The sequence below is a fragment of the Cynocephalus volans genome, chromosome 4 (genome assembly GCF_027409185.1).
Source record: "Cynocephalus volans isolate mCynVol1 chromosome 4, mCynVol1.pri, whole genome shotgun sequence".
Taxonomy (NCBI): domain Eukaryota; kingdom Metazoa; phylum Chordata; class Mammalia; order Dermoptera; family Cynocephalidae; genus Cynocephalus; species Cynocephalus volans.
In genome coordinates, this window is record NC_084463.1 from 144,825,067 (window position 1) to 144,846,274 (window position 21,208).

The 21,208-nt window shown below is 53.6% G+C and overlaps 1 protein-coding gene across 1 annotated transcript in view; it reads left to right on the forward strand.

Moving 5' to 3' along the window:
* Nucleotides 1-19,301, forward strand: part of CREB3L1 (cAMP responsive element binding protein 3 like 1) — a 31,822-nt gene extending 12,521 nt beyond the window's left edge. Inside the window, exons 2-12 of the mRNA XM_063094332.1 lie at nt 5,579-5,807; nt 8,126-8,310; nt 10,397-10,475; nt 11,686-11,843; nt 12,561-12,710; nt 12,877-12,935; nt 13,109-13,177; nt 15,011-15,110; nt 16,050-16,176; nt 18,211-18,478; nt 18,625-19,301. Coding sequence (XP_062950402.1) covers nt 5,579-5,807; nt 8,126-8,310; nt 10,397-10,475; nt 11,686-11,843; nt 12,561-12,710; nt 12,877-12,935; nt 13,109-13,177; nt 15,011-15,110; nt 16,050-16,176; nt 18,211-18,478; nt 18,625-18,661 — 1,461 coding nt within the window. The 3' untranslated portion in view covers nt 18,662-19,301. The remainder of the gene's footprint in view (nt 1-5,578; nt 5,808-8,125; nt 8,311-10,396; nt 10,476-11,685; nt 11,844-12,560; nt 12,711-12,876; nt 12,936-13,108; nt 13,178-15,010; nt 15,111-16,049; nt 16,177-18,210; nt 18,479-18,624) is intronic.
* Nucleotides 19,302-21,208: the final 1,907 nt, after the last annotated feature.

Sequence of the window (21,208 nt, forward strand, 5' to 3'; positions counted from 1 at the left end):
GTGTCTATCTGACCACATCTGATGAGTGTGTCCTTATTGGATTTGCGTTCGCACCTGAGAGTGTCAGCCATGTGAGCCCGTGAGGGTGTGTGAGCTCATGTGATAGCACCTGTGCAATGCCGTACATGGAATTGTCTGAATGTTCAATGGGTATGTGTATCTTTCATTCTGTGGTGTCAGAGAGGTGGTGTTCCCCTGTGTAAGAAGGAACTTCCCAACTCGTGTCTGTGTAGCATGTGCACATGTGCACACACACATACACATGCACACACACAAAAGTATTTCTGCTTATTTGGACTTGGGCTCTGTGCTGAATAGTTCGGTAGGGGGAAAGTATGAAACCTCAGCAGCCGCCTTCCCTGGGCCTGTGGGGAGCGGAGGATGAGAGTGAGGTTGGAGGTTGGAACAATGTGCTCCCCTAAACCCCATGCCCTGCCAGGAAGGCTCAGGGAGGGGCTTGGCTCCAGAGACAGGGAGAACTGGCTTCAACCCTTCCAGTGCCCAGAGAGGCCAGGGCAGAGGAAAAGAGCCCACTCTCTGAGGATTAATTCACTTCACCCTGTCCCTGCCACCCCTGTTTTAATAAGGACACAGAGTATAACAGATGAGGAAACTGAGGCCCAGAGAGTAGACACCACCTGCCCCTGCTTGGATCTCGGAGCAGAACTGGGCGGGGCCTGCTGAGTCTCGGTCCGGTGCCTTTTCCTTTCACAGGATAGCCTTAGAGTCTGGCTCTGGGAAGACAGTTCTGGGTTTCTTAGGACCCCCAAATGCCCTGATGCTGATGCTTAAGGACAGGGTACGTCAGCTGACAACCGGACACCCAGGGGCCCACCTCCCCTGCTCTCTCTTGACCTTACTCCCCGCCTCCACTCTGGGCACAGCAGTGACTCACACTGTGGCCCTTCAGTTTGAAATGGGGGCAATTTTCTAGTGACCACGAGGCAAGTAACCGTCCGGGAATGCATGGGTCAGTGTGTGTTGGGGGGTGGGGGAGCGGTCCGTGGGCCCAGCCCGCGGGGGAAGAAAGGGGGAAATGTGAGAGGACTCTCCTCCCATCCCTCCCCAGAGCTCGCTCTCTCGGAAGGAATGTCCGGGCTCGGGATTCCCCCCACCACCACCCCTTATCCCACAGCTCAGCCTGGACCCGCTCCGGTCTCCTGCCTCCGTCCCCCAAGCACAGACTGAACCAGCCCGGGCCGGGGGAGGGGCACCAGCCAGGATGAGGGTGCAGGCGCCGAGCAGCTCGGGCTCGAGGGGAGAGGGCGCGGAGAGGAGGCTGAGCCGGTTCAGTTACCGCCCCGGGAGTGTCCCTCTCCCCCACGAGGGACGGAGACCCCGCTGTCCCACCAGTGTGCCCCGTGGTAGTAGTGTTCGAAGAAGGGCGGAAGGAGCTGCGAGAGCCGCGAGGGGGCTTGAGGACTGGGGCCCCCCGCCCTCCGAGCGGTGGACGTGGGAGGAGACCCTCCCTCTGCACTGTCCAACGCTGGGGGGAGGGGACGGAGCCGTGCCACCGCTAAGGGTCTTAGGTCACCGTGGGACCGCCGGGCCTTTCTGCCTCTGCACCAGACGCAGAAGGGGACAGAGGCGGGACTCGGCACCCCCGGTCCTGCCCCGTGGCGGGGCGGTCAGCACAGGCCGGGGACCCTCCCCCGCGCGAGCCCTTCACTCCTCCGGAGCCCGCCCCTCAGCCGCGGGCGGCCTCTCCATTGGCCGGGGGCTCTGCGGCTCCCACCAATGAGCAGGCCGTATTCCGGCGAGGGGCGGCCCCAGCGCGCCCCGGTTAACCCTTTGTGGGCCGCGCTGAGGCAGGACCGGGATCCTTCCCCCAAAAGCAGGCGGCTGAGGCCGGGCTCCAAGAGGAGGTGCAACCGAGACGAGGGGGATGCGGGTCAGCGAGCCGGAGAGCTCGGGAACCTCTCCTCCAAGAGAGTGGAGCCGGCGCCGGCTGCGCGCGGCAGCCGAGAAAGAGCTTATATTGGCACGACTGTAGGAAAAAGTCTTTAACGAGGAGGGAAACAAATCATAATATTTCTTTCTGGCTTCCCACCCCCGTTGCCTGGAAAGGCACCCCCGTAGAACGCTCATCTCCAATAGAACCCAATCCCCCTCTTGACGCAGACCCCAGCCCCCTGCCGTTCTTGGTCTCCTGGACGTCGGCCCCCGCCCCTCCCCTCAGTTTCCATCGGATTTGCTAAACCTGAACTTCTTGTGTGCGGACTCGGGGGAGGACTGGGTGTGGTTGGGAGAGGAGGGAACTAGCGTCCGCACACCCCAGTGCAGCCCCAGATCTTCCACCCTCAAAATCTCCAGCTCACTGTGAGGCCCTGGGTAGATGGCTTTCCCTCTCTCAACCTCAGTTTTCTCATTAGCAAATGGGGGCTGGGGGGGCGTGGACCATGAGCTTTCTCAGGTCCCTTCTGCCTCTAAATTGATGGTGTGAACCAACCATAACCGAGCTGCTATGAGAGGCCAAGCACCAGATGGAAGTAGGGCTACAAAGCTCTCTAAGGGAAGTCCCCGATGGGAAGTGCCCACCATCCGCCCAAAACCCCAGGAAGCCCTGAGCAAGTTAAACGGAGTGTCTGAGTGCGTCCTCCACCCCCACCCTGCATGCCCCTTGGCCGCCCTCCCCTTCCACACTTGGCTCCCACCGCTCTGGAAGCTCCATCCTGCTGGGCTTTGGCTGCTGTTTCTAGCAGGTGGGGTGGGGGATGCTCAAAAGGGAGGCCAACTGAGCTCTCTTTGCAGGTTCCTGTGGGCACCCCAGAAGGGGTCTTTGAGAAGACTGTGGTTCATTTGCCTGGAACTAAGACCTTAAGGGACCCCAGTCCAGACTAGAGGAAGAGTCTCTCCTCTCCCAGGCCCCGACAAAGAGCTTGGCAAACCCTTATCTCCTGAGAAGCAGCTGCTGGAGAAATACCTTAGCAGCTGACTCACCGCTCTTCCTCTCCTCACAACCCCCTCCCACTGGGCCCTAGCCCTACACCAGGACTTTGAGAGACCCTGAGGGAGAGAGCAAAGAGGAAGCGCCCCCAGCTGGACTGGCCAGGACTCTGGGGAGGGTATGGCTAGCACAGCCCTGGTTGTGGCTGGCGGGGTGGTTGGGGGATGGGGGTTGCACCCTATAAATGGCTTCTGTCTGGGATCACAGTTATTCTTAGAGACTGGTTCAGCTGAGGCTTCTGACCTGGTACTACCTCACCCCAGGCATTGATGGACAATTGATATACTGATGGCATTGTCCTGTGGGGTACAGGGCATCTGTCCCTCCACCAATATTTATTGAGTGTCTATCTTGAGCCAGGTGCTGGGATCCAACAGGTGACCAAGATACAGACTCTGCCTCCAGGAGTTTACAGCCTGGCAAACAGGCAATTACTGAACAGGGAAGTGTCTGCTGCAGTTGGGGAAGGACTGGGCAGTGAAGGATTATGAATGCTTCTCTGCTCTACTGGGCTCCCTGGGCCTCAGTTTCCCTATCTGTCAAATGCAGATATGCAACTTCCTTATCTTACTGGGTAATTGTGAAGATTAAATGAAATGACACGTATGAGAGCACTTTGAAAGGTTAAAACCACAACAAAAATGTAGGACGATGATTATGATTTTCAGCAAACTGGGGAGTAGAGAAAGTAACTCTGTCAGTGGGGCTCCTGAACTCATTTTGTCCTGGATTCTCTGATTACGCTTGTTTGGAGGGAAAGTCCAAACCACCACCACCCCATTGGTTCCAAGTTCAGATCAGGACCAGAGTTGAATTGAGCACTTACTACATACTAGGCACGGTTCTAAGTGTTTTATATGTATTTACTTATGTTAGTCTCATAATCCTAAGAGGTGACTACTAAGCATCTAACAGATTCTTGATCCTCTTAACAATGCTATGAGGTAGGAACTATTATTTCTCCCTTATGGGTAAGGAAGCTGAGGCACGGAGAAGTTAAGTAACTTAGCAAGTAGTGGAGATAGGAGTCGAAAGTGAGTCTATGTGACTCCAGAGCTGTGCTCATCCCCTGCTCCGTGAGGGCTGGTGGACTCATGTGGTGCTGATTATTCTCAGACGGAAAGCTTCTCTATTCATCCCTCCTGGATTAGGACAAACTCCTAACATTCCAGGCCAGAACAGGCCAACAACTCCAGACCTTGATCCAATCCCCACCCCATCCCCATGCCAGTCCTTAACCACTCATCAGGTGGGGTTTCAGGGCTGGAAGCAACCCCACCCCCATCTCTTCCAACTCATCAGCAAATTTATTCATTTGATAAATAAAGAATGAACAATAGTAATATTTCTTTAAACATTTGTAATTCTTTAGAGAGAAAAAAATAATGTACAAGAACCCACTATGTGTCAGCTACTGGGATGCTTTATTAATGATAAGAAGTAACATTTGTTGAGCAATTACTATGTGCCGGAGACTATTCTAAGTGCTTTATGTGTATTAATTTGTTCAATCCTCACAGCAGTCTTAGCAGGTGGGAACTATTATCAGTCCCACTGTTTGGAGAAGGAAATGAGACAGAGGTTAATTAACTTTCCCAAGGTCATGAAGACCAAGATATTTCAGGCTTTTTTATTTCTAAGAAATATGTTTTAAAAAAATTATAGATGGCATTGTTGGCTGGCCAGTTAGCTCAGTTCATTAGAGCAAAGTGCTGATAACACCACGGTCCAGGGTTCAAGCCCTGTACCAGCCAGCCACAAAAAAAAAAAAAAAAAAAAAACACACAACTGAGATCACAACTGAGATGAAATTTTTGCCTGGTATTTAACTTCACTTATGTGCGGTACACTCCAATATTTTCTACTCTATGTTGTTCTGCTTTATTTTTTCTTAAATTCTGGTCATGATCCACTAAATTGATTTCACAACCCATTAACGAGTCATCGCCCACAATTTGAACAGCACTGAGTCATAACTAGAAGTATCAAGGCCAGGATTTGAACCTAAGTCTTATGGCTCCAGAGTTTAATCTCTTGGTATAAAGAATGGCTTGGGAAAGGGAGACATTGGAGGCATGAAGACAGATGGGGACTGTGCTAATGAGGGGACTGGAATCCCACCAACCTGCATCACTCTCTCCCCACATCCCAGCAAAAGCTAATACAAAAGTCACTAATACTGCCTTTGGTATACAAACTTGCTGGCCTAGACACGCAGTTATTCTTTGATTTAGTCTTCACATCAGCTATGAAAGAGGTAGGGTGGACTGAGAAACAGATTCAGGCAGCTTAAGTGATTTGACCAAGCTCACAGAGCCCAGCGCCCTGTTGCCTGGTCTAGGGAGTCTCTGACCCAATCCATAGCTCACCCTTGGGGATAATGATGGTGAGGGAGGAGATGGCGGTGGAGATCATGTGACAACAGCGGTAACAGCAGTGATAAAAATGTAAGAGCTGGTGATGTTGGTAGAGGGGAGATTGGAGGATTATTGGTGGCAATAACAGAAGTGGGCGCAGCAACGGGGAGGCTGCAGTGACGGCGGTGGCAGGGGTGGCTTAGCTCCACGGCAGCACCTGTACCCTCTCCCCAAGCCAGGCTGAATTCCTTCTTGTCCCCTGTTCCTTCCCTAGCCCTTTCCTGAGCACCTGGACCACTTTGCAGAGAACATGGAGGACTTCTCCAATGATCTGTTCAGCAGTTTCTTTGATGACCCCGTGCTGGATGAGAAGAGCCCTCTACTGGACATGGAACTGGACTCCCCCACGCCAGGCATCCAGGCCGAGCACAGCTACTCCCTGAGCGGAGACTCCGCGCCTCAGAGCCCCCTTGTGCCCATCAAGATGGAGGACACCACCCAAGGTAAGAGGTGGAAGGGCCCAGAAGGCCCAGGAGGGAGGAAGCTTTGGAGGGACAGGAGGGGGCACCTGCAGCCTGAGACGCCCACAAACCCCTCTCAGGGGGTGCTGCTCCCTGTCTTTTTGTTTTCCCTCAGATCAAACCCATCTGGGCAGTTCTCAAACGGGCTTTTTGCTGACTCAGGTCAGTGGTTCACAAAGTGTGGTTCCTGGACACCAGCAGCACCCGCGAACTTGTTAGAAATGCAAATTCTCAGGTCCCACCCTAGACATGCTGAGTCAGAAACCCTGTGGGTAGGGCCCAGCCCTCCAGGTGATTCTGATGCATGCTCTGATTTAAGAACCACTGACTTAGAAGAGAGAGCAGGGATAATTAAGTACTAAACGTGAACAAGTTACAAAGACTGTAGTCCCTTCCCACCTCCTCATACTGTGATATCCTCCAAGATGCTACTTGGGAGAGACTCCTGTGCCCTACCCATATTCCTGAAGGTGGGGTTCTCTGAAGCTCCCATCTCCTCCAGCTCCCCCCTTTAAAGTAAAGGGCCTTCTGAGTCCTTCCTCTCAGGTAATTAGCACTCGAAACCCAGACTATGCCCCACCTAGAAATGATCTCTTTGGGCATTTCCTCAAATACAGATGGTTCTGGCTCCATCATTTTTGGCTAGGTGATCACAGACACATCTCTTAACCTCAATAAGCCTTGGTGTCGTCATCTACTAATGGGAATAATGGGGCAAAGACAGACCTTTGTACCTCTCCCCTCCCCATGAGAGCAAATACTCCTTCTGGGGTTTTAAGTGACTCCAGGACTTGTGGCTGCTGAGGTCCCAGTTTCCCACTGTGCCCTGGCCTCAGCCAAGCCTCTGGAGGCCCCTCAATGAGGTCTCAGGCCCCAGACTGGGGAAGGGCGGGGGTGTAGGGTGGACTCCTGCTGCAGGTTCTCCATCCACCCCTTCTGGGCCGGCCCAGCAACTTTTCAGCTTCCCCAAGTCTATTTTTAAAGCAATTTGTCTGTGGGCCTTTTGCAGGGGGCAGCTTCCCGGAGGCCGGTGGCCTGGCCCTGTAATTTGGGAAGATTGTGGGTGTTCCTGTAGCCCGGGGACAGCCTGTGGCCCAGAGTTGGGTCACTCAGGCTCTCAACAGGGTGGGGCCTGGCCTCCAAGGTGGGATAAGGCAGCCACTAACCCCTCTCCCCACCCACAGCAGGTCCCAAAGTCCAGAGTCCCCTCCAGCCTTTCCCTTATATGCTGGCACACCATACCCCTGTCTTGCCAGCTGCTTCTCTGGCTGCCAGGCACGGGGGCTACTGGAAGCAAGGCTGACTTGGGTGGAGAACTGTAGGCACCTATCAGGAAAGGGAGTAAAGCCCACCAGCCCTGTTGCCTAGGTGAAGCCAGGCCCATCGGGTGGGCAGGAGGTGGACGCTACCCTCAGGAAACCTGAGCATCACCTCCCACCCCCCACATGGTCACTAGGTCCTGTGGATTCTTCTTTCTAAATTTGTCTCTATCATGTCCCCTCTACTCCATCCCCACGGCCACTGCCTTTGTTCAGGCCTCGTCCTCTCGCACCTGGACAATTTCACACCTCCTGCTGTCTCTCTGCTTCCACCTTGTCTGCAGCCGGTCCAGTCCCTACACACGTGCAGAGTGATCTTTTTCTAAATTACACATTCAAACATGCTCAAAACTCTTCAGTGGCTCCCCATCATCTTTTGGGTAAAGTCACAGCTCTGAGCACAGCTTGCAAGGCTGAGCCACCTGCTGGCCCCTCTGACCCCATCTTCCACTTTCCTTTGCATTCCACCTGCACTGAATAGCTCATGACTCTTGCCAGATCCCCAGCACCTAGCCCAGTGCTCAGCAAATGTTTACAGAACTGTGTTAACAATAGCTGCTGTTTACTGAACATTTACTTCTCGTCAGGTGCTGTGTCGAGTGTTTTATGTGCATGTTTAATCCTCAGAACCTCACTACTGGTCTGTCCTGTTCCTTTCCCTTCCCCATTTTACAGATGAGGAAGCTAAGGCTCAGAGAGGTTAAGCAACTTGCCTAAGGCCACACAGCTAGTCAAGAGGGGTCCAGGTCTGGTGTCCAAGCCCATTCTGTATGCTGCTGAATGAAGAGGAAGCCTACACCTCTTCCAGCCCAGCCCACCCTGCCCTCTCACCTTACAAATGCCTCCTCCCCCTTTCCAGCCCACCTCCTAGTGGACCCTAGCATCTCTCCTCAGTCCAGAGAAGCTTCCAGGGTACAGAAGAGGCGCTGAGCCCCTCTGCTCTAGGAGTCCCCTGAGCCTGGGTCCTGCCCCTTCCCCCAGATGCGGAACATGGAGCATGGGCGCTGGGACACAAACTGTGTTCCATCATGGTGAAGCAGGAGCAAAGCCCGGAGCTTCCTGTGGACCCTCTGGCTGCCTCGTCAGCCATGGCCGCCGCTGCTGCCATGGCCACCACCCCACTGCTGGGCCTCAGCCCCCTGTCCAGGCTGCCCATCCCCCATCAGGTGAGCCTGGGGACTGTGTGTAGGGGCTGAGGGAGGAAGAAGGGCTGGTGAGTGTATGGAAAAAGGTGCTCAAAGCCCTGTGCCCCACCGGCTCTAAGAAAAGGGAGCACTGTAACCTCAGGACTGAGGGTGGGACCTCCCAGGCCTGACCTCCGTCTACCCCTCTGGCCACCCTTTCACCATCCTAGGGACACAAACCACAGTACCCTCCATGGAAACTGAGGTCCTCACTGTGTGCTGAAGAAAGCCTGCAGGGAGCCAGTCAGGGCTGGCTACCAGGGACCGGTCCGAGGCCTCAGAGATGGAGACTGCCCAGGCCACTTACTTTTCTCGAAGCTTCAGAATTTTAAAAAAGAAAGACCAAAATGGAAATTTAAAAATTGTGCTATAAAGAAAATATATATATATATATATAAAAGTTTTTAAAAAATAAAAATTGTGCTATACTTCAATTGTTTACATTTATGAGATTAACGTTTTTAAGCCACTTTTTCATGCCAACCCCCCCCCCCACCACCACCACCAACTTCCATGAATGTGTAGATAGCAGCATTTAGCTATAAATCTAAGACCCTTTAGGGATGGGAGGCCCAACCCCTGGCTCCTGGGAGAGTCCCCGCCTGAGTCCCAGCTCAGCTCCTCACATGTGCTCTGGGCACATTGCATTCCCCCTTTCTTCCGCAGCTTCCTTCTCTATAAAACGGGCACATGAACCAACCTAAGGTGCTTCTAGCCCTAAGATTCTACCGTGTGACAGTCATTTAAAAGCCCTAGTTGGAGTTTGGCTGGCCTGCCCCCTGCTGGCCACATGGGTCACTTGCTCAAACTGTATGTGGCCGAAGGCGAGGGAGATCAGCCCCCTGCCCCACCATTGACCCAGGGATCAAGGTCTGGCTGCGGATATGCAGGATCTTTCAAGACCATTGCCAAGACTGGCTCAGGAACTCCTCAGGCCTCACCAAAGCAGGAAGGGAAGGCGTGACAGCAGCAGAGTCCAGGGTTATGGAGGTTGGGCAGGGGCCTCATAGAAGGAAACTGGGGTTTGAGGAGTTGAGCAGTTTGCCCCAAATCATACAGCCAGACTGCCTTCCAAACTCAGCCTGCCAGACCCCGAAGCCCACACTTTCCACTCTAGTGAGGTCACAACACCCTAGCAGAAGGCACAGGAACCAGGAGTTGGCATTGTCAATGAGCTGTGTGACCCACATAAGTTTGCCACTGCAGTCCCATCATCTGTCACTTGAGGGCTGAGCTGGGACGTAGACCGAGGAATCTCTAAAGTCCCTGCCATCTGGAACCTTCTGTGATTCTTACTCATCTGCCTAAATTCAGGATTCTGTGTCTCACGCACAATATCATGACTTCTTTCTGCTGGCTGCAGGCCCAGAGGGGAGATAGGTCACAAAATTCAACACCCAACACCAAGCCTTCCACAAAGAGACCACTTACATGCATGTTGGTAGTCATGTGTATGAAACCACACATGTTCTTGAAGTCCTTTCTGGAACAAGTTGGAAAATAGAAATGCATGTTTGTGAAAAATATAAATCTCATTCCATCAGTTCCTGCTTAAAACCCATTAGGGGCTCTGACTGCTTCAAACTTCTTTATCTGCATTCTACTCCTATTTCTACTCCATTGCAGACTTTGTCTTCTCAGGGAACTTTCTCTAAGCCCCCAGCCAATTAATGCTCCCTCTTCTGTACAATTGTCACCATTCACTGGCCAGCTACAATGCGCCAGCATTAACTCTGTCCTCATGGCAACCTGCATACCAAGGCCTACGTGGCCTTCACAGTCAGCGCAGGGTCAGCCTCCACTGGGAAGGTGGGCCTCGCCTCAGAGGACACAGGACACCCTCCTCTAACTCAAGGTCTGAACTTCACTAATACTACTACCTTCTCCTGTCTTGGGGGTCACCTGGCTTCTCCAAGTGCAAGAACTTGCCTTCACTCCCTCTAGGCTGTGCCCAGAGCTCCAAGCCCAGCTACTTCCCAACTGTGCAGGGCCTCACTAGCCTCAGGGAGGGAGGTGGTGGGGACAGTCCCAAGGGCAGCTAATGGAGCTGGATCTGTCTCATCTTCAGGCCCCAGGAGAGATGACTCAGCTGCCAGTGATCAAAGCAGAGCCCCAGGAAGTGAACCAGTTCCTCAAAGTGACACCAGGTAAGAGTGCCAGGGGAGGGGCTCTTTCCCCCTCCAGTCTTGGACAGACAGCATCCCTACTCCTTTGATCAAGCCCATCCCTGTCCCTAGAAACCTCCCACCTTTAGCTAAAATATCCTCTCCTCCCTGCCCTACCCACTCTCCGTTCATCCCTGTTCCTTCTTCTCTTTCCAGTCCCCTTGTTGCCCAGTCTACTACTGCCATCACTGTCACCAACATCCTCTTACCCTCTTTGCTAATTCTCTTAGCATCTACTCACCAACAAAAGCCCACTCCGGGGAGCTTTGGGAGCACAGCCCTAGACCAGACTGGGGAGAAGGGGACAGAGGAAGGGCTGATGGAACCTTTCCAATCCCACCTCATTAATTCATCAAATATTGATTAAGTATCTACTGTGTATCAGACCCTGGGCTAAATACCACGAGGTTTAGTTGTTTCACAGAGGTTAAGTAAACATAACTAAGGTCACACAGTTGGGGTACTACAGTTAGGACTAGACCTTGGCCAGTGCTCTTTACAGTGTTGCATCCATAAGAGGCAAATAAGTGTCGAAGGAGGGAGAGAGGACTTCTGCAGGAGTCAGCCTTGAGCCAGCCTGGAAGGATGCAGGGTTCCTGCTCCCAGCCTCGCCCTGCCCTGCCCTGCCCTGCCCTGCCAAGGAGCTCCAGGTTTCCGCACCTGGAACTATCTGGTCATTCTGAGCTCTCCCTGCATCTGGGCCTCTCTGGCACCTCTTCCTGACACCTGCAGAGTGTCCTCTTACACAGAAATTGGAATTGGAAATGGGAACCCTGGAGTGGTTATGGCTAAATATTTGGGGTGGGAGGGAGGAGGGGAGAGGATGCTGTTTGCCCAGCCTGATCCCCAGGGGTCGGATTTGAGGCAGAGACCCCAGTCACCTTCTGGGGTTGCTGAGCTGAGGCCTTAAGGACCCTGGACCCTGTGAAGTCAGGGATAGGGGAGGGTCTCCCAAGAATTCTGCTTCTATGATGTCTACACCAATGACCAGGCTTAAAGGAGCTGGGCCTCTGTGGAGTCAGAGATGGGGTGGCACTCAAGAATTGGCTTCTGGGTGTCAGCTGTCTTTCTGACACTGCAGAGGGGCTTCTAATGTTACAGCTGAGACCAAGGGCTGATAGTTTGTTTCCTCTGATGTCAGAGCAGAGCTGGGACACAACCCTGCTAACCTGGTTTCCCCTGCTCTCCCCAGATGACCTGGTACAGATGCCTCCAACACCCCCCAGCAGCCACGGCAGTGACAGCGACGGCTCCCAGAGTCCCCGCTCTCTGCCCCCCTCCAGCCCTGTCCGGCCCATGGCCCGCTCCTCCACAGCCATCTCCACCTCCCCTCTCCTCACCGCCCCTCACGTAAGGAGCTGGGGGTGGGCTGGCCTCGGAGGAGAGGAATTGAGTAAACCCACCCAGTGCACTGACCAGTGGAGAGGGTCCGGGGAGCCCCAAGCCTGATCCCCACCCCTACCAGAATGCAGAGAGGTGCTGCGCGGCAGATGGGAGTGAGAATCCTTTTACTCCTACCTCATGGTAGAAAGGAAACTGAGGTAGAGAGATGAGGCCTAAGAGGCCTGCTGAAGCCCAAACTGTTGCAGAGCCAAGACTAGAACTTGACATTCCTGACCTCCAGAGGGAGGAACCAGGCTCCATCCAAGGAGCACTGTTTGGGGAGCAGTGCTCAGGATGCCTAGAATCCCCCAGGAACACAGAACCTGGCCCTGAGCCCTGGGATCGATGTGGAGCCTCCCAAGTCAAAATCATAGGAAAGGATCTGAGGGGAGTGCTGTTTAGAGGGTCCTGGACAAGAGAGCTTTGAGGCTGTGGATTCGGGGATGGGATCCAAGGAGCCCCCCAGATGATGTGCTGAGCACTTAACATGCTAGGCTCCCAGAACAGTCTGAGCTCTTGATACATGTTATCATCTTTAACTCAGACCTGCTGCTTCATCAGATGAGGAAACCGAGGCTCAGAGAGTGGAGCACCTTGCTCAGATCATACAGATAGTACAGGGCAGAGCTTGAATTTGAACCCAGGCCTGTCTGGTTCCTGATCACCATGTCCTACTTCCTACAGAAATTACAGGGGACATCCGGGCCACTGCTCCTGACAGAAGAGGAGAAGCGTACCCTGATTGCTGAGGGCTACCCCATCCCCACGAAACTGCCCCTCACCAAAGCCGAGGAGAAGGCCTTGAAGAGGGTCCGAAGAAAAATCAAGAACAAGGTAAAGCCAGAGCCAGCCCCTGGCCCTACACTGGGGCTTCAGAGGTCTTCCTTGGTGGGTGGGGGTCTCTGCTTTCCTGGCAATGCCAGCCTTGAAATTGGGGGCGGGTAGCCAGGAAGTGGACAAGTAGCAGTGGTAACCCCTGTTTTGGGGCCGCCTCTTATAGATCTCGGCCCAGGAGAGCCGCCGTAAGAAGAAGGAGTACGTGGAGTGTCTAGAAAAGAAGTAAGTGTCCTGGGAGGGGTGGTGGGCCTGGGACTACTCCGCAGCCTAACCTGCTCTCTTGGAACCCCAGAGGCAGGGGACACAGGGAGTGGGGTGGTGCTGGGCAGGGCCAAGGGGCTGGGAGAGTGAGTCTGGGGGCTCCCCCTGAGCCTGTGCCTGCTTGGCCCCTGCAGGGTGGAGACATTCACATCAGAGAACAACGAACTGTGGAAGAAGGTGGAGACCCTGGAGAATGCCAACAGGTGGGTGGTGCCACTTGCGTTTCATCTGCACCTGCCCTCTGCAGCCTGGCCTGGCTCTGCATAGCTCTGGGAGGCAGGAGAGAGAACTCAGTTCAGCATGACAGGGACCACAGAAACAGATCCCATGGCCTGAGACCTCTGATGTCCTGCCCCTCCCTGGGCTCCTGTTCGTCCTCATCTGCACCTTACTCTAGACATCTGACAGGACTGGGGAGACGCTTCAGTGAGATCTATAGAGCAATTTTCAAAGTGTGGTCCTCAGACCAGCAGCATCAGCATACCCTGGATTATTAGCGATGCTTATTCTCAGGCCCTGTCCCAGGTTTACTGAATCAGAAACTCCAGGGGCAGGGCCCAGCAGTCTGTGTTTTAATAAGCCATCCAGGTAATTTGGAAGCACCCTAAAGTTTGAGAACTGCTGGTATGGATCCTTGCTACTCGAACCCAGATCCCCAGACAGGCAACAACAGCATCACCTGGGAGCTCGTTAGAAATGCAAAATTTATCTCTCCCCAGACGTCCTGAGCCAGAAACTGGGTGACTCACGTGCATAATTAAGTTTGAGAAACATTAGTATAGAGAGACCAACATAATGCCCGGCATGTAGCAGGTACATAAAGTCACAGCTCTGGATTCTTGTCCTGCTCTGCCATTTTTGTGACTCTAAGGAAACTGGTAAGCCTCTCTGGACCCCCGTTTCTTTGTCTAAAAGGGGATAGAAGCACCATCGCACAGGACTAATGAGAGGATTCAAGAAGAAAGGGCCCAGCATGGTGCTTGGGCCCATTTCCTCTTTTTTCATTATTTCTCTTTTTTTTTTTTTTTTTTTTTTTTTTTTTGCTATTCTGAATTCTTGGTAGTGCCCAGCCATGAGCCCACAGTAGGCCTTTAATCATTATTTGCTGGGATTAATTACAATAATGTAGACAATAGCCTGGTGTGTAGCAGGTGCCCAACACAAGACTTTTTCCTTCTTTCCTTCCTTCTTCTCCCCCAGCTTCTCCAGCAGGATGGAGCCACTCCTCTGTCCCCTGATTGGCCTGGAGAATCCCACCCCCCACCCCCAATCTCACCCCTCTACCTCTGGCTGGGATTCCTGTCGGGCCCACAAGAGGGCCAGGCCCTTGGAGCTATTTCGCCACCTGCTGTACATTCTGAGAACTGCAACCCCCACCGCCCAGCTGGGTAGAGGAGAGATGATTAAACATTTGTTCACCAAGTGTGCACCCAGAGGATTCCATGCTGGGTGGGACCCAGCCCCAGCCCTCACCCTCAGGGAGCCCACGGTTAGCGAAGGAGACTGACATGGAAATCCATAAATAAAGGAAAAGTTACGGATGCTGTGACAAAAGCAAAAACAGCAATAAAATTAACAAAAATAATAGCTACTATTTACTGGATGTTCACTACACACCAGGCACTCTGCCAAACATGTTGCTCTTATCAGCTCAGGGAGTTGTGGGGTGCAAAGCAGGGGAGGTCAATGCATCTGTGGTTGGTGTTGGGTAAGAAAAAGAAGGCTGGCTCCAGCCCAGGGGGGCGCAGGCCCTCCCTTCCCTAACCCCCACCTTGGCCGGGAGCATCACAGGGCACCTCTGAGCTTCCATAGGGTGACCCAGCTATCCACCATGAGGCAGGCCCCAGGTGCCCGAGCCACATAGCAGAGGAGCTAAGCGGGAGGTGACCTTTTCTGTCTTGACTGAAATGGGCACCTGGTGGCCAAGTCTGGAACCAGCCCAGCTCTCCTCCTCCCACCCCCAACCGGGAGAGCTCCAGGAGGCAGAGATGCCTGCCGAGTCAGAGCCTGCCAGGTGACCACTGTGCCCTCCTCAGGACCCTGCTCCAGCAGCTGCAGAAACTCCAGACTCTGGTCACCAACAAGATCTCCAGACCTTACAAGATGGCTGCCACTCAGACTGGGACCTGCCTCATGGTAGGTGTTCCCTCCAAGGCTGGCTCTCTAGGGGGGTGGGCAGAGTTTGAGGGTTCGGTGACATGGTGGGCAATGTCACTGGGGTAAGCCATCCTAGTGCCTGGCGGGCTGGCTCCAGCAGACCCCAGCTTCCTTCCCCGAGCCCATGGAGCCTTTTGCAACTTGGCCGTCCCTGACCAGTCAACATGGTGTAGATGTGCAGTGACCAGTGAACCCAGCTAGGGGTGATGAGACAGGTTCCTCGAGGAGGCGGCTTCCACAGACCCTGTGGAGTGAAGGGCTTGGGGAGACTCAGGGAAGTATGGCTGTGGTTCTTTCTGGAAAGGATGCTCAGGGAAAGGTTGGGCAAATCCCTAGAAACCCCAAAGGATACCCAGGTTGTGGTTCAGGCCTCTGCTAGTCCCTCTTCCATCCTCTCCTGGAAACGTACAGCCTGTTGCCACCTGGGTCAACATTCCCCTGGCCCTCTGAGATCCTCCAGCTGTCAAGTGGCAGAGCCAGGACCTGGGCAGGGATGCGTGTGGGCACCCTGACTCCTCCTGCTAGCCAAGGAGGGAGGGATCTTCCTGGGAATCCTACTGAGAATGTGATGTAGTGATATGTCCCCCTCCCTCATCCCAGCCCTCATCCCCACCTCTGCTCACCCCTTTATCCCTTTACTGACTCCTCCACCCTATAGATGATAACCATATTGGCCACCTCCCCCTTTTTTCAAGCACAGCCTGTGGCAGCCCCCTACAATGGGCTGGGATGGCCTAGTAGCCCCCACCTTCAGAGAGGGTAGGAGACCCCATGTGTAGGGGGTGGTTGTCTCTAGGAGTTGCTTTCTTGGAAAAATACTGAGACTTTTGCACCCACTTGGGAGAGGAGTGTTGGGGGTTGCCAAGGGTTTCAGCCCCTCCCAGCCCCACATCTGACCACCAATCTCTCTAATACCAGGTGGCAGCCTTGTGTTTCGTTCTGGTGCTGGGCTCCCTTGTGCCCTGCCTTCCTGAGTTCTCCTCCGGCTCCCAGACTGTGAAGGAAGACCCCATTGACGCTGACAGCGTCTACACAGCCAGTCAGAGTGAGTGCCCTCCTGTCCTGCCAGCTCCCTGAGCTGGGCTGTCCTGCGTTGTCCCCAACTTCTGGGTGGAAACCAGATGTAAGAGAGGAGCCAAGTTTTGGGTTGTCTTCATCTCATTCTACCTCCTCCTTTTCCAGATGGGGAAACGGAGGCCCAAAGAGGGTCTATGATTTGCTTGGTGTTAGTGGTAGAAGTGGGACAAGAACACAAAGCTCTTGATTCCCAGCCCACCTCCCACACAGCCTCAGGAGTGGCTTGTGAGAGGTGGGTTTAGGAGATAACAGGAAATGTTCCAGCCCTAGTCCCCACATATTATGTTGCCAGTGATTATGGGGCATCTGCAAAGTGCCGTCAGTATTTCCTGACAGGGATAGTAAATGAGTTTCAGCTCAGGGCCATTTCCAGTAAGGTGGTGGTGGCTGCCTGAAGCCTTGCGTTAAGGACTCCGAAGCGCCATTCAGGATCAGTGGGAAGGAATGTCATGATCCACCGGTAATGTCTACCGTGGCGGAGGAAAGGCAGTGGTGACGTGGGTTCAGACACGCGAGCTTCAGAGTCAGTTATAGCTGTCACTGCCGCTTGCTAACTGTGTGACCTGGGGCAAGTGTCTTCAGCTCTCTAAGCTTTCATTTCTTCATCTGGAAGATGGGAGCTGCAAATCTGCACTTAGTGAGCTGTGGTTGTTGTGACGACTCAGTGAGACACACGGGCCTGGGACAGAGCCCGCACTTACTAAATGAGCTCGCTCACAAGACAAGAGAAAAGAGAGACCGCGTGGGCAGCAAGAGGACAACTGGCATAGGGCGCAGCAAAGAGCAGGATGGACTTCAGAGGCTGAGGATCCTTCTTCAGGTGGACTCCAGAGGAACTTCACCATTTACCGGGAGCTCTGTATCTGGCAGGGCAGGAGGAAGAGGAAACTGATGGGAGGGTGCAGGGGGAGGAGCCGTCTCAAGAAGGAGGGATCCTTCGGGGAGGATGAGCAGGGCCAGCAGGGCCAGAGGGAAGGAAGCTGCGTGGGGAGGTTAGAGGAAGAGGAAGCGGAGGAGGCAGAGAGTGGCAGCCACTCCCTGGACAAGTGCGCCTGAGAAGGAGCTAAGGGGGGTAGGCAGCGGGGACGCAGAGACTTGTGACAGCCACAGGTCCATTTTTCCAAGGCCAGAGGAGCCAGTGGAGAGAAAGCAATGGGGGCAGGGGTTGATGAACAAAGCCAGAGCGGGAGGAGGCCCTCTGAGGGCACATTTGAGGAGGGAGGTGGCCTTTGCAGCAGGCTGGCTTCCTGAGCTGGTGCATTGTGCAATTCCAGGGACTTCCTGTCACATAGACTGTTAGGTCACAGCTGTGAGTGCTGGTGGCAGGTCCCAGAGCGAGGCAGACGTGGGTTTGCACCCTACCTGCAGTGAGGACTCGCTTAGGACAACTACCTGATATCTGGAACCTCAATTACCTGCTCTGGGAAGTGAGGCTAAGGAAGCCCCATTCCCAAGAGTTTCTCTAAGATTTTAACAATCTGTGTCAGTTTAAGGGCCTTGCATAGTGCCTGACACAGGGTGGGTGTCCAACAAATGTTTGTTTCCTCTCCCTTCATTGATTTCCCTGAAGGGCAAACTAGGGCCTGCAATGGAGAAGAGACTTATTCCAGGCAGTCCTCACAGAAAGTAAGTAGGGGAGGTGCAATTACAGCTCAGCTCTCAGGTGCCCAAACCTCGTACCCTCTGCTCAGGAAGCACTAGCTTTTTCTGAGCGCCTTATAAACACAGTCTCAATCACTTGCCAAATTACCTCATTTAAACCTCACATCTATGTGAGGTTGGTCCTAGTATCCCTATTTTACAGATGAGCACACTGAGGCTCAGAAAGCTTAAAGCAAAGTGTGTGACTTACCTGAGCCCACACAGCTAGCGAGTCTTAGAGCCAGGATTCAGGCCTGTAAGATTCCAGGGCCTGTATCCTTACCTACTAGGCCATGGTTGCGGCCAGGATGTGGGGGGAGCCCCCTGGCCACCCCTGGCTCATCCTGCACTCCCTCTCCAGTGCCTTCCCGAAGCCTCCTGTTCTATGACGAAGGGGCAGGCTCGTGGGACGATGGCCGCAGCGCCCTGCTACCCATGGAGCCCCCAGATGGCTGGGAAATCAAGCCAGGGGGGCCGGCAGAGCAGCGGCCCCAGGACCACCTGCAGCATGACCATCTGGACAGTACCCATGAGGCCACAAAGTACCTGAGTGAGACCTGGCCAAAGGACGTTGATGGAAATGGCACCAGCCCCAACTTCTCCCATCCCAAGGAGTGGTTCCACGACAGGTGGGTGGAACTCTCTGCCCACCCTGGTCCCCACATTGGCCACAGCCTCCCAAAGCCCTATCCCTCCCATGTCCAGGTCCAGCCTGCAGAGGGGTGAAAGGGTTTCTCCTGGACAGAGTCATCCCTGGCTTCTCTTCTCTCTCCAGGGATCTGGGCCCCAACACCACCATCAAACTCTCCTAGGCTGGACCACGACCCAGGACACAGGATGCACCCACTGGCACCCAGAAGAGGAGTTGTCTTGCTCACTGACCCAGATCCGGCTCGTACCCCTGCCCCCTGGGGCTTCCCATCCCAGGAGAAAGGGTTCCACTTCCCAGTCCTTCTTTGCCCCATGTCTCGGCTGGGGCCTCTCCTTTTCCCCTGACATTCAGACTGTTCCCTTGGGCCAACCACTCTGTTCTCACTTCTGTCTCCCACAACCATCCGTCCTTCGCAGATAAACCACTCACTGGGCTCCCTTTCCTCCTTTCTCATAACACCCAACACGACCCCTGCCCCCCTGCCCCCATACATACACAGACCGACGCAACAGCATCCCCCGCCCAGACACCCCTCCCCACCTCCCACTGTACAGAGACCAAGAACAGAAATTGTTTGTAAATAATGAACCTTATTTTTTATTATTGCCAATCCCCTAAGATATTGTATTTTACAAATCTCCCTCCTACCTTTGCCCCTCCCTTGTTTTATATTTTATGAAGTTAGTGCGGGCTTCGCTCCTCCCTGGCTCAGGAAAGAGGGACTCCCCCACTCACCTGGCCTCCCCCTGCCGCTGCCCAAGCCGCTGGGCCTTTTTAATTGCCAGATTGCTCTCTCCATCAGCTCAGCACATGCTTTAAGAAGGCAAAAGTTAAAAAAAAAAAAAAAAAAAGATGCAGCATCATTTCCTGACTTTGCGTCTTTCTTCATGGGGGAGTTGGGGTGGGGGCAGCAGGGGGGCGTGGGGCGGGGGGGTGAGAAGGTACTTCTATTGGGCTCCATCCTCCAGCCAGGTGCAGAATTCAAACTAGACAGTCAAAGAATTCTGCTGTGAGTCCCCCACCCCAAGGCTCCTCCACGTCCCTACTACTCTTACTAGGTATGGAAACAGAGAGACATACAAGCCATCGTCTTGGCCTTTGGGGATGGCAACTGTGAATATGGAGCTCCTACTGTCGGCCAGGCTCTGTGCTGGGCACTTAACCTTCAGGACCCAGTTTGGTCCTCCTAAAACCTGCCAGTGTCTTAGTTCTTGTATCCTTTGCCTCAGCTGGATTAAAGGCACAGACTTCAGAGTGAAAAGAGCTGCATTTGAGTACTGGAGCTGCCACTTGCTAGCTGTGTATGGGAGGCAGAATTCTAATATGCCCTCCAAGATTCCTGGGCCCTGGTGTACAAGCCCTGTTTAATCATCTCCCCTAGAATATGGAAGAGACCTGTGAATCTGAACATCCCCTCCATAATTAGATGACCTCTTATGGTGAAAGTAAAGAGATCTTGCAGATGTAATTAAGGTCCCAATTCAGTTGATTCTGAGTTCATCAAAAAGGGAGATGATCCTTGGTGGGCCTGATTTAATCAGGTGAAAGCCGTTAACAGAGGGACTGGGGCCTCCCTAAACAGAGAGGGCATCTCCTGCTGGCCATGAGGCCAACAGCCATTTGTGAAGAGGGGGGAAGCTCCTAGGAGCCGTGGGCCCCAGTGCTCCAGCAGCGATAACCTGAATTCTGCCAACACCCTGAGCAAGCTCAGAAGAGGACCCCAAGCTCCAGGTAAGAATGCGGCCTAGACCACGCTTGGGCTGCAGCTTTGTGACACCCAGAGTAGAGGACCCAGTGAAGCCGTGCCCAGACTCTGAGCTGTGGAGGTGGATAATAAATGTGTGTTGTTCTAAGCTGCCTGGTTGGTGGTAATTTGTTATGCAGCACAGGAAACTAAGACCCTCTGTAACCTGAATCTCTCTGCACCTCCAGTTCTCCATTTGTACGTTGAGAACATAACATCTAATGCATGAGGCTGTTGTGGGGATTTAATGAGGTAAGTTACATAAAGTGCTTAGAACAAGGCCCAGCACATAGTGAGCTGCAAGAAACATTAGCCAGCCATGCACTTAGAGGCAATATCAGTACAATGTGCTGAGGGCCGAGCAGAGAGTGCCCTGATAGCACAGACTCACCCAGACTTGAGCAGCAAGGGCTTCCTGGAGGAGATGACAGGAAAGACTGTTGGAAATGGGCAGCAAAGAGGAAAGGGGCATTCCCAGAAAGAAGGAACAGCCTGGACAAAAGACTCCAAGGAGTGAGAAAGAAGAAAAATGTCAAGAAAATTCAAATAGTTCATAACAGCTGGAAGGCAGAGGGCAGGGATACTAAGAGTTAAGGCTGAATGGTGAGCAGAGGCCAGATCCAGAGGGACAACAAATGCCTCACTAAGGCATGTGGACTTTTTTTTTTTTTTGGCAGCTGGCCAGTAGGGGGATGGGGAGCCAAACCCTTGACCTTGGGTTTACAAGGCCATGCTCTAACCAAATGGGCTATCCAGCCAGCCCTGGACTTTTTCATGCACAGAAATATGGACACATTGGTGGAAAGGTGCCTACACCAGCCACCTACCAGAAGAAAAGCTGGACAAGACCAGACAGAATTATGAAACCTCAGCACTGGCCATCAAGCCCCATCCTCTACGCCCCTTCCCCCTGCAGCTTCAACTTGACCACCTCCAAGGATGGAGACCTCACTGCCCGCTTCT